Source organism: Rhea pennata, chromosome 20 (assembly GCF_028389875.1).
Source record: "Rhea pennata isolate bPtePen1 chromosome 20, bPtePen1.pri, whole genome shotgun sequence".
NCBI lineage: Eukaryota > Metazoa > Chordata > Aves > Rheiformes > Rheidae > Rhea > Rhea pennata.
In genome coordinates this window covers 1,136,054-1,148,394 of record NC_084682.1, presented here as the reverse complement: position 1 = coordinate 1,148,394, position 12,341 = coordinate 1,136,054, and the positions used below count along the sequence as shown (strand labels likewise).

Here is a 12,341-nt window from a genome sequence, read left to right as displayed (position 1 = left end):
AATTAATTTAATTTAGAAAAAAAATTATGAGAAGTCCTGCTAATGATACTTCATTTCTTTTTAAAAATTCTTTTCTGTAAAATGATTCGATGTCTAGTGTTCCTGCTCAAATTAATATCTCAAACCTTGCTATTGGAATTTTAATTATAAAATTTGTGCTGTAGTTCTGTGATTTTTTTTTTTTTTTTTTTTTTTTACCTTGTCTATAGTGTTATTTCTGTTGATGGCAAAATGTTTTATGTAAAATAGTAGTTGACCTGGTTTTGGGGTCATTTTGTGTAGTATATTGGGATGCAATGCTGACATGCAGTTGTGTTATTCATTTGAAAAACTAAATATTCTCAACATTAATGATACTTAAGAATTTGTATAATGATGTAAAATTGACTTTTAAAATTGCAATAAATTATTTTACTAAATCAGTAAAGAAAAAACCTCCCAAACTTAAAAGTCAACTTCTGTTAAGACTTTTTCAGTTAAGTTGCAAATGTTTGCATTTGCTACCTACTAACTATATAGGTTAACGTTCTTTAGCTATACCATCAGTGTTTTCCAATTGATTCATTCTTTAAACTTTACTTAAGAATCTGCTGTTACTGTGCGGAATATTATTTTGTCTAAGATCTGACGTATCTATATTCTATATTTACAGTTGGATTTGATCACAGACCTGTTGGGAACACCGTCACTGGAAGCTATGAGGACGGCTTGTGAAGGCGCTAAGGCACATATACTCAGGGGTCCTCATAAACAGGTATAGCTTAATATTAATCTCATGGCTTTCCTTACACTTGGTCAAGACTATCCTTCAGCTAGCATTCAAAAATTAGGATTTCTTCTGGGCAGGATTCTACTGCTAAATCATCATTCTTTTTTACATTATGGTTGAATTCTCAGGCCAGAAAAAAATTCATTGGTATGGCATTTATACATATGTTTGTAAGTGTTTTATTTGGATATTTAATCTCAGAGATATCTCTAACTGTAAACTGAATCAGGTTTACCAAAGATTAGTTGTTGCAGTGAAACTAGTTAAAGGTGTAGTTATCCGAACTGCTATTGAGATAAAGCTCTTGCTAGTAAAGTGCATTTCTGTCTTCTGTCTCATATATATTGCTTGATTTACTGATACAAGTGAATTACAAGTGAATCTTTCTTTTATTTTTAAAAAAAGAGACAGTGTTTTGATAGTTATTTTAAAAGAAGATATTCATTTTAATTGATAATATTGGCAGGAGACGTAAATTAAAATTAACTGTACATTTCAGAAAGCTGCAGAGGGTCTCCTGCATTGACAGTTTCAAGAGTATTACAAGTTAAACATCTGTATAGATGTTTACGTAGTTTTGGAAATCCTATGGATCCATGCAAATTTAATATAAAGCCTAACTTTGTCAGTGAGTATTGTCCCATAAATATACTAGCTAGTTTTCAAATGCTTTGTTGTATTTTTGGCAAAATATTTTAGACACTTTTGTCAACAAGCTAATATATTTTTCCCACATCTTACTACTCATTAATCATACACACTAGTGGAACACACTCTTTAATTCTTCCTGCCCTGTTGGCATATACATATAAAATTAACTTATTTATTTATTATTTTATATTCTTCAGACAATATTTCTTCCAACATTTTAGAAATCCTGGGGAAAAGGGAGGAAATGTCTTGTTTGCATTTTACTATCTTAGTGTTAACATTTAATTTCAGAGTCAAAGGAGACTTTCAGGCTAGAGAATATGTGAAGTTAAAAGTTGTCAAATGGTAACTTAATATGTTAAGTAAAATCTTGTTAGAATGTTATCTGCTTGTCAAACTAGCAGGGCCTGACTGTATTGCTGAGATTGGAAAAGAGGTTGACCTCATACTTGAAGCTGTATAACCAATCTGCTTTACAGCACTTACTGCTAAGGAGATTTGTACTTGCCTTCAAATTCCTGGCTCTAGGGAAGGTTACCTGCTCATATTCCCAGCAAGTGCCGGATATAGCTAGTTTTTAAAATCTGTTTTATCTTGAGTATTTGTGCCACAATATTTTTCACTCTCAGCTAAAACTGAGAACTTGCAGAATGGATAGGCCCTTGTGCTTCTGTGTGTGTGAGCAAAATGAGGAAATACAGGAGAAGAGTATCTGCAAAGCTGTGTTTTTGTATAGTCAGAATACTGTGGGCCTAAGCAGAGTATTGCGCTGCTAGAGCTAGCCGTATGCATTCCTTCAGGGAGCATATCACCTTTGGGTTATTTGTACCTTTTTAGCATGCAGTTTAGGCCCAGAGTACCTCACTGTAGAACAAGGTGCAGTTTACTGAACCCTCCCTTTTCCCCACCCCCCGTTCCTTCAAGCTGTTATAGCTGGCCTATTTATTTCTATCTAAAACACTGTATGCCTGAAGGTCATTTTAATTGTACTAGATGTTACTTTCAGTTAGATATGGATTGGCTGGGAAAAGAAAGGCAAAATAATCCATAATTTGGCAGTGAATGAGATCAGAAAAATGAAATACTGGAAATGATGTGGATAATCAAACCTATTCAGCATCTGTTATATCAGTAGCTCACCAAGAATTAGAATTTGTTGGTTTTATAACTCATCAGTAACTGATGATGAAGGGGAGATAAAGAGAACATTATACTTTGTTGTAGGTTTGTACTGTGGTTGCAGCAGTGACTATTCTGTAGTAAATGTGTTCGAAGTATAGATTTGTCTAGGGATTACATCTCAACTAAGTAAAAAATAACCAATTAACTGCCTATTAGAATTGCTGAGTTTACCAATAGTGATTATAATCTTGTTGGAAAGAAGTAGGTAGTGCACATCCTTTTTTACAGGATATTTGTCCTTGGTAACTATAAAGTAATGCATGATATAACATTATTTTCTTACTGACTGAGCTGTGATGTGGCAACTATTTGTACTTTTTTTCTGTCATTCCTTTATAGCCATCCCTTCCTGTCCTTTATACACTTTCCAGTCAAGCTACACATGAAGCAGTTCATCTCCTTTGCAGGATGTTGGTCTTTGATCCAGTAAGTATGATTTAAAATAAATCTAACACCTTTTGATTTACAAAATGTTTTGTTGTCCATTACTTAAATGAATTTTGTGGGTAAGAACTGTTTTAACTGATTTTCTTGACTACATTTTAGTACTTTTAGTTCTGTAAAGTGCATAGGAGTCATCTTATAACTAGTCAATGAATTTTCCCCTGGAATGGGAGTTTCACATTTAAAATCAAGTGGTCTTTTGAAGAAAGATATGATAGAGTTAGAGATATGAGGGTGTTAATGAATCATTCCATCTTTTCCTAGCTAGGTGTAGGTAGCAGAACATCAGATATTTTGATGCTGTTCTAATTAGAGACACGTGGGTGTGCATGGTCTTTCAATGCACAAAAAAAATCCTGTGCCTCTCCACAATTGCATAACAGGATCTTTTTCCACCAAGTTTCTATTTTTCTAGTAGAAATTTGTTTCTGTGAATTTTGAATTTCCTCTCTTGGGCTTATTGTACAAAACTATCTTTGGAAAACCTGATACCTGAATTAGTCTTCTCAGTTATTTCATCTTAACAGTAGAATGCCTTCAAATAAAGTACAGACAAACTGACTACACTGCAAAGGACAAAGCTTGTAGCTGATGGAATTTTCAGAAGGAATTATCTTTGGATTTTTAAAGAATCTTAAGACTACGTTCCTGAAAAGAAATCACAGAAAAGTTAAATAAAAAGTTTTATGTAAACAAACTTAATTTTTACTTTTTAATTCTGCTGACCTTCAGAATACTAGTATCCCCAAATCACATTGAAATAAATATGTTTTTGTTTTGATTTTTATTTATTTTTTTTAAAAGAAACAGGGCAACCCTTTAGAACAGGTGATATTTATTTCAGGAGGGATGATAACATCTAAAAATGTCTTGAGAATTAGGATTCTTGGTTTCTAATTCAAGCTTTGTCACTGCTTTTGCTCTGTCACTTTGAGTAAGTAAATTTTTTCTGTGTACATCTTTTAAATTCACCTATGACAAAGTATTTAATTGTACCTTGGATTTTCAATAGCACTTCTATCTGCTGTATTTTAGAAGCAGATAGTATTCTCCTTTTTAGACAGGATGGTATTGGACACATGAAAAGATTGAGTGCTTTTATTGGGCTACGCACAAAAAATTTCTCAGTGACATGGAAATAAGACTTCATAATTTAATCCATTGCTCTGACCAGCACCTTTTCTGTACTTCCTTCATCACTGGTTTTCTGAAACTTAACCTGCAAAGTATTCCTAAGAACTCCTTATGCCATATCCTGACTTATTCCATCCTCAGTGAGGCTTAAATTTGTGTTTTATTTTAGATAGGTATTTACACACAAATAAAATATTTTGCAGAATATGGACCTACAAAATTCTGTATTTGCTAACGTTAAAATTATTAGTCGTTGTTTTGATTATTATAGCATTCATAATAATAAGGTTATCTGGAAAAAGTAATTATTGTAAAATATATTTCCAAAAATTGTATTAGACGCATTTTCTATCATTAGCTATTGTACTAAAAGATCAATATCATTTTTGCTTGTTTTTAAGTAAAACGTTCCCCCTAGTGGTAAAGTGATTCCAAAGCAAAAACATTTCATAAGAACTATTTCTTTACGTGGCTTGGGATTTATAAAACAATTGAGAATAAATTGATGAGTAAATATCCTTTAGACTGTTTCAGTACTTCTGAAAATGTCTTTTCTTTCCTTTTTTTCCTATGCAACATTTCAGTCCAAAAGAATATCTGCTAAGGATGCCTTAGCTCACCCGTATCTTGATGAAGGGCGGTTGCGATACCACACTTGTATGTGTAAATGTTGTTTTTCCACATCTACTGGAAGAGTTTATACCAGTGATTTTGAGCCCATCACTAATCCCAAATTTGATGACACTTTTGAAAAGAACCTCAGTTCTGTTCGGCAAGTTAAAGGTGAGTAGTGGTTAATCTTTGCATTTGGATTCATCTTCCTGCTCCATCTGTTAATAATTTATAGTTAGGATAGGCAATCTGAATGTAATTACTAATCTAGGATTTTGGGGGATATTTTTCCATAATATATACTCGAACAAATTCCTTTACACTAAAAGAACAGAATCGTTTGCTGTTTTTCTGACATTAAATAATGTCACACACATCATTGGCATTTGGAAGTCTATTGTTTTCTAACCTTAATAGGGTTCTTATCTGGAGCCAACATTCCCTGTGCTACTGAGTCTCTTGTGCTGCTGGTTAAAGAGAAATCACTATTATGGGATATATGGGATATTATGGATATCACAATAATGGGAGGCATTATTGTGATAATTATCCTCAGAAAAAGTCAGCATCATAGCAAGTAACAGAAGCTGAGTAGTTTCATAGTTCTCCCACTTAATTTTATCTAATCTTCACACTCTGCTCATATTGGTATGTCCATGTCAAGTGCTTTTGAAGCAGCTGTTGTCATAAGCCCTGATGCTGATGCCACACTGTGGTTCTGGCAGTCACATAAAAGACTCATTCTAGGTCTTGATATGCCATCATGAGGAAAATCAGTCTGGATGCCTGGAAGGGGAAACTACTAGTGTAGACAGTTACTAGACACCAGCCGTTACTTGGTGGCACTAGAGATTTGGAGTCTGATTCCATCATAAAAAACGAGCCATAAAATAGACTTTATTTCTTTTGAAATCAGATTCAGTCAGGATAGCATTCCTTTTATAAGCAGTGCAATATTAGAATACTGGCAGGGATTTAGGTTCTATTTAGTGGCAATGTTAATTAGACAAAAAGGAGCAAGTGAGCTATATGTCCTGAAATAGCAGAAATGTGTTATCGCATAGTTCTATCAGGCGGGAAAAAATGCTCTGTAATGTTCCCATGATAGCAGGACTTATTTTAGATATATCCTGAACTTTTGATTCTGAAATTCACGTTTATAGTTTCTACAAATTCACGTAACATTATTTTGTTTTTATCCTGTTGCTCTTTCCATTTCCCTTCTTTGTCCATCACTTTTCAGTGGGTTACATAGCTCTGCTATGTTTTCTGTAATGTTTTATTCCCAAAACTGCCATGAAAGCTTGCAGACAACAATGCAAATTCCAGCACATCGCCTCTAACTTACTATCCAGATGTATGGAGATTTGTTCTGGCATTCATTGCTGCTGCATGTAGAAGAGCAGCCTATTTCCAAACCTCCCAGGCACCCCCGTCTACCTGTTTCCCCCTGTCTCCCCCCCCACCCCGAGTGTGTTTGTGTCTATGTGTGTGTACAAAGGTGCATGTCTAAAAAGATGTTTTGTCTAGCAGCTACATATAGAGCTCCTCTTTCCTTATGAAAATTTACTTTTTTATTTTAACCTTCTCAAATGGCAGTTTTGTGCTTGATTCATGAAATCGGTTGCTACTACCAAAATGGACTAAGCATTTAGACTGGATACTTTTTTATTTTCTTTCATCTCGCATACCACTACATACCACTAATGAATAATAGAACTGTGTTTTCAGTATTCGTAAATGAAGTTCAACTTAAGAATTGTCTTTCAAGAATTTATATCCTAAAATTCTTGGAATTAAATCTGTAATTGATTATGATTGATTTAGTATTATAGTTGTGATTGGGGGTTTATTGTACATACATTTATTTCAATGTGCATATAAAAGTTCCCTGTGAACTTAAGGTATGAGACTGAATGTGTCAGATGAGATTTAGGAAAACTAGAAAACTTTTTATCTTCTTTTTTAGGAAAACTTATTTTATCCTTACTGAACTATACTTTCAGTGAAGGAAACTATTATTCTCCACTCCAGATTGCTTTTTACTGAAGCAAAAAGTGTTAATCTATGTGGTATGGTGTTTTTATCTTTCTCTCACATACAGAAATCATTCATCAGTTCATTTTGGAACAGCAGAAAGGAAACAGAGTGCCTCTCTGCATCAACCCTCAGTCTGCTGCTTTTAAGAGCTTTATTAGGTAACTGTATGTAATCACATCTGATACTAATTCACATTTATTAGTAGTACACAAGTCACACATTCAAAATGTTATTATGTTTTATGTTCATAAATTAGGGAAGACCCATAGGTAAATGCTGCAAAGAATACTTTAAGCATATGAGTGATTACATTAAAGAGTAATTTTGTGCAGGTAAAGCTGAATTTAAGTAAAATGTGCAAAAATTTCAAGCAATATTTTTAAAAATACATGAAAATACCCAAATCAGGCTGTTAAAAATTAAATTGACAGATTGATGAGTTGAATTCTCATCGTAAAACTACATTGTAAAACCATTAAAATGAATGACAGTGATAGGTGAGGAATCATTAAAAAAAAAAAAGTACATTGAAGTATTCGTCGTCAGTGTTGTTTACTATTGGTCTTGGGGGTTTTTTTGTTTCCTTTGAAATCTTTGCTTACTAATCAAGCCTTAACTTTCTTGTCTGTTAGCTATTGCAAATGAACACTGATTTTCTGTATCTCTTGCATTCTAGTTCCACAGTTGCTCAACCATCCGAGATGCCGCCATCTCCACTGGTTTGGGAATAAAGTGGAAGATAATATACTACTGAAAATGTAATGTAGCTTTCCACTGGAGTCTGGGATTTGCAATTCTGGAGGTTAATCATGCTTGTACTGTAATTTTACTAATGAAGTTTTAAATTAACAACCACTACTTGTACAATATGAATAATATTTAGAAATGTACTAGACTTTTAATCTTGTAAAGTGGTTGTGCTTTTAGAAGAAAATATTTTACCCAGAGTTGCACGTGTTTTATGAATTCTAGTGCAGCTGTGATGGCTCAGCTCAGAACAAACAGAATTGAACCAAATTTGGGGAGGGTTTTTTTTTGTTTTTTTTTTTGTTGTTGTTGTTGTTTGTTTTTTTAATTGAAGTGAGATTGTACAAAAAGATAGACATACATTTTGATATTGAGCCATTCCTGAAGATCTGGGGTTTTCTAAGACTAAGGAATACAGAAAACTTGACTGCGACCAATCATGAAGTCACATCAGATGACAGTGACCACATTAAGTGAGCGTGTCACCTGATGATCAAATCCTATAAATAGCTTCTCACTAGAGCTGTGATGGTGATGTGTGCTGTTCTAAAATCAAATGTTGTGAGTAGAGAGAATGAGTTTGTGACTAGGAGAGACTAAACTTCTGTTTCCTTACCCAGTATAAATATATATATATATTTAATCTATTTTTATTAGAAGTTTTTCTGCTCTTTCTTACATAAAACCCCTCAGCATGCATCTTCTATGTGTGTAAATAATTCCATTTATGGGCTAATTTCAGAGATCCCTGACATCATTGCTGTATAGAGAGAAACTAGCTTGCACATTTTAGGTCTGTGAAATTTTGTGAGAATTTTTTCCTGCACTGGACAGTTGAGAAAAAAAAAAGAAAAAAGAAAAGGAAAAAAAAAAAGCACATAGGGAATTATGTTAATTGTGTTCGTGTCTTTAGGCAAAGCTGTGGAAGTCTTGAAATGTCACAGTAGTAAATAACTTTTATTACTTTTTGGCTAATTCTTTTTCTGTTGGAACACTGAATTCTGTGCATATGTATATATGAACACAAATTGAAGGCCTCTACCTCCTGGAGTATACAACTTGGTTTGTTTACCTCCACATGATTTTTTTTTTTTTTTTTTTTTTTTTTAAGTTCAGTGTGGAGACTTGAAACTTGAATGTCCCTTCCAACTTTTATATTTAAAACAAGACTAGAAAATTGAAGACTGTTTTTCACCTGTACAAAGAAATACTAAAGGGTGGTCTTAAAATTTGAGCATTGGTCTGGAGAAAAACCGTGGTGTTTGTTATGGACAATTAACTGTTAAAGTTATTGTAAGTTATCTGTATTTAGCAGAGTATTTTCAACAAGAGTGATCTGAGCTGAAATTGGAGACTATTAGTAAGTTATGTTTGGAAGTTTTAACTTCAATGAAGTAATTATTTGCTGTGAAAGAGACAAACATTGAATTATTGAACAAAGATGGTGCAATATCTTTGTTTTTTATGAGGCTCCTGAGAATAAAACCAACTGAAGCATTTCAATTCACTTGAATGAGAAACGTGTTATAATTATAAGAGCCCAAGAAGACACTGGTATGAAAGGTAAAATCTCAGAGGTTGGTCAGTTAATGTGGCACACTTGCTGGTCACTTTGTAAAATGTAGATTTGAAGTACAGTGGTGAAAACATTAAATGTGACATTTGAAAAAAGAAGTGGTGTTATCTTTATTTCCTTCTTGATCTCCCACCTTGTTGTCACAATCTTGATTGAATTATGTCAAAGAATACAAGTAAAAAGAGTTTGTAATACATTGTTTTGGATGTGGTTTTGATTTTTACACATGCACACACATGCACACATATATGCTTGTATATACATGTATATATGATTTTTTAATGAAATATATATTTAATCTCTAAGCTCGATCCTGAATAAAGGTAAAACTTATAGATGAAATCAAGATGAGAAACTGACTTGCCCTTTATAGGGTTTTGAAAGAGATCCGTTTGTGTATAGATTGTACTTAATTTGCAAAGTTCATGTAATTTTTTTCATTATATATTCCTTCATTGTTTTCTGTACCAGTAATGCAAAGAATGCATCGTTCAGTGGTGGTGTAACAATAGGAATGAAAAAAATGTTCGTATGTTTTATGGATATGGCTTTTAAAGATCAGACAAATTGAACTATCTAGCAAAAGCTTCAAGATTTCACAAGAAATAAATTGATACAAAGGGAAGGATGACCTTTTCAGCATGGGTTCTCTTCCCAGTGTTAGCATGAATATTGTTTGTTACTCATGTATACATGCCTCTTCTTCAAAGACTTCATACTATTATGAGCTAAATTAACAACTTTTAGAACTGGTGATGGTGATGTCATTATTGTTTCATGGTTGTCTCATACTGAACTGATTTCCATTAGTTCACTGCCATTTTTCAGTCTGCTCATTTGATTCTCCTTCAGCATAAGACTGCAGTAAAAATGAGGACTTTATTTGTGGGTTCTTCTCTTTCTGACACATAACTTTGTAAATATATTAGCACATAGTACTACAATTAGCAAAGTCCACTTTTTGCATCAGTGTATTTTTGGGGCTAATTGTGTGATTTCCGTGAGTTAATCTCGTTCATAAACATGCAAAGAACAAAATGTCTTTTAGACATTTTCCTTTCAGAGTGTTTTGATACAGATGTGGGCAAGACACTTTGCAGAATGAGTGTATGTAATTAAAATTGAATGCGTACATATATAAAGAACATAACTGTAGTCTCTGCTGTATTTTACATTTTTTAATGTAAATGAACTACAGCGGAAGTGAGAGCTCATAAAAGCCATCTCTGACAAAGATTATTTGTTTGTAAAGTGAACGCATATATGTACATGCATTATTACACTTAAGGTGATTAAATTTTTGTGAGGTCATATCAGAAGCTTCTTTCTTTCCTAGTAAGGTTAAAATCTAGCTTGCAGTATAGACAGCAGTTTTCAGAGCTGCATTTTAATCCTCCTTAAGCTTGCTGATATCACTGTGAAGTACATTTAAACTTACCATTGCTTATCTGTAAGCTCTCTAAATACAGCTTCTGCATCTCCTTTTATTAATTGTGCACTGACAAGAGTACAGAAGCAGTGAGTGCAAAAAATAACTTAAAATTGCATACAAGTTTTCAAAAAACATCCTGCTATTAGAAGGTGTAGTCCTTCTGTTTGTACGACTTGAAGGTGAGCCAGTGGAACTAAACAAGATTAGCTATGGCAAAGTCAGTTGCCAGAACCCATTTCCTGAGTTATGGTGAAATACCATTGATTGATTTATATCAATTAACTTATAAAATTACAAAGTTTTTCTCCTGCATTCTATTTATTAGTTGGGTATTTGGAATACTTGCATCCTGAGAAAGCATTTACAGCACATTGGTTGAAAAGTGTTATTTAACTAATTATCTGTACTAAACTTTATTGTTCCTTTGGCTTCTGTTCATTTGATGAAGTACAAATTATTGACATAATAAAGAGGTAAGCCTTTAAAAACATACTGAGCAACAGATGCAGCTCTGTGTTTCACATTGGAGTGATAAATTGGAGGTTAGTGAAATACCTAACTGTCTAGGCTCATTTAATGCTTCCTAATACCATTTTTGTCATAGTGATTCTTGAGTTTATGCCCCTGCAGAGGATTCAGTCTGTGTCTTGAGAAACATGCAAAGTACATAATTGACCAGTACTGTCTCTGTGTCACAGTATTATTGAATTGCATTGAAATTCTAGCCTTGTTAGGATTAACAGAAACAGAATTTCACTTCAAAGGGCCAAATCCTCAGTGGTTATAAATCACCACATTTTCCCTTAGTGGCTTGCACCATCAGATACAACTCAGTGTTAGAGATGAGCCTGGGAGAATATACTGACAAAGTTCCTAAAATTAAGAGTATTTCAGTGAAGACACTGGCACAGTTTTGGATAAATAACATCTTCAGAACAGAATTGAGATATGCATTCTCATTTGACCTGCCAGGAGTGTATGAATACTCAGCAGACTGAACAGATTATTTTAATATTTATTCAGTAGCCGTTTTACCAATCTTCTTATTTTATTTAGTTATTTTAGTAGTAGAATATCTTGAGATCCTTGGACTCTTCATTCTTTATATATTTTAAATTCTGTCAAATACCACTTGATAGAAAATTCTGTGCATTGTACTTGTATAATCCTGCTGACCTGTGATTTTTTAAGCTGTTTGCAACATTGATAAGTGGAGGAAACTGGAATCCTAGAAGATAATTGAAATATACTCTGGGTTTATGCACTGGATAACTTGTGTCCTCAGTTGGGGATGGAATCAGACACTCTCAATTAGCTGATATACTGATATACTTGATTTGGTGCCTTTTTAAGCTCTGTGATGAAGATAGATGAGTCTATGGAAGGCATGTTAGTACTCATAAAAAAAAACTTTTTTTTTTACTTTTTTCTTACCTTGATCCTTAGTCTGTTTAAATCTTGAAAAAGCTTGATCTTTAGCCATGTTTAAATCTCATAGTCTTACTATCTGTAGAAGATAGTCCGGCCTGTCAAAAATTGTTCTGCAAGAGGAAGTTAATTGTTGGAATGCTTTTTTGCTAGCTATAGGACTCAGCCAAGAAATGTGAAATAAATGAGTATAAACTATGGGAAAACATGGTAACATTTTAAAGTATAACTAGCAGTTTAGCAGCTACTGAGAAGTGTATATGTTAAGTGCTTTTCAGTATTTCAGACTTAAATGATTTAGGAAGATATGTTCCATAGCAAGTCAA

General features: G+C 33.4%; 1 protein-coding gene across 3 annotated transcripts in view; it reads left to right on the top strand.

Annotated features, from left to right (window-relative positions):
- The window catches only part of NLK (nemo like kinase), a 68,135-nt gene extending 58,745 nt beyond the window's left edge, over positions 1–9,390 (top strand). For 2 of the 3 annotated variants that reach the window (XM_062592699.1, XM_062592700.1), the window contains exons 8-12: positions 653–754; positions 2,942–3,028; positions 4,765–4,963; positions 6,897–6,990; positions 7,509–9,390. In XM_062592699.1, the coding sequence (XP_062448683.1) occupies positions 653–754; positions 2,942–3,028; positions 4,765–4,963; positions 6,897–6,990; positions 7,509–7,563 (537 nt within the window). In that variant the 3' untranslated portion in view covers positions 7,564–9,390. Of the gene's footprint in view, positions 1–652; positions 755–2,941; positions 3,029–4,764; positions 4,964–6,896; positions 6,997–7,508 lie in introns of all 3 variants that reach the window. The other variant, XM_062592701.1, reaches the window with a different exon arrangement.
- The last annotated feature ends 2,951 nt before the right edge of the window (positions 9,391–12,341 follow it).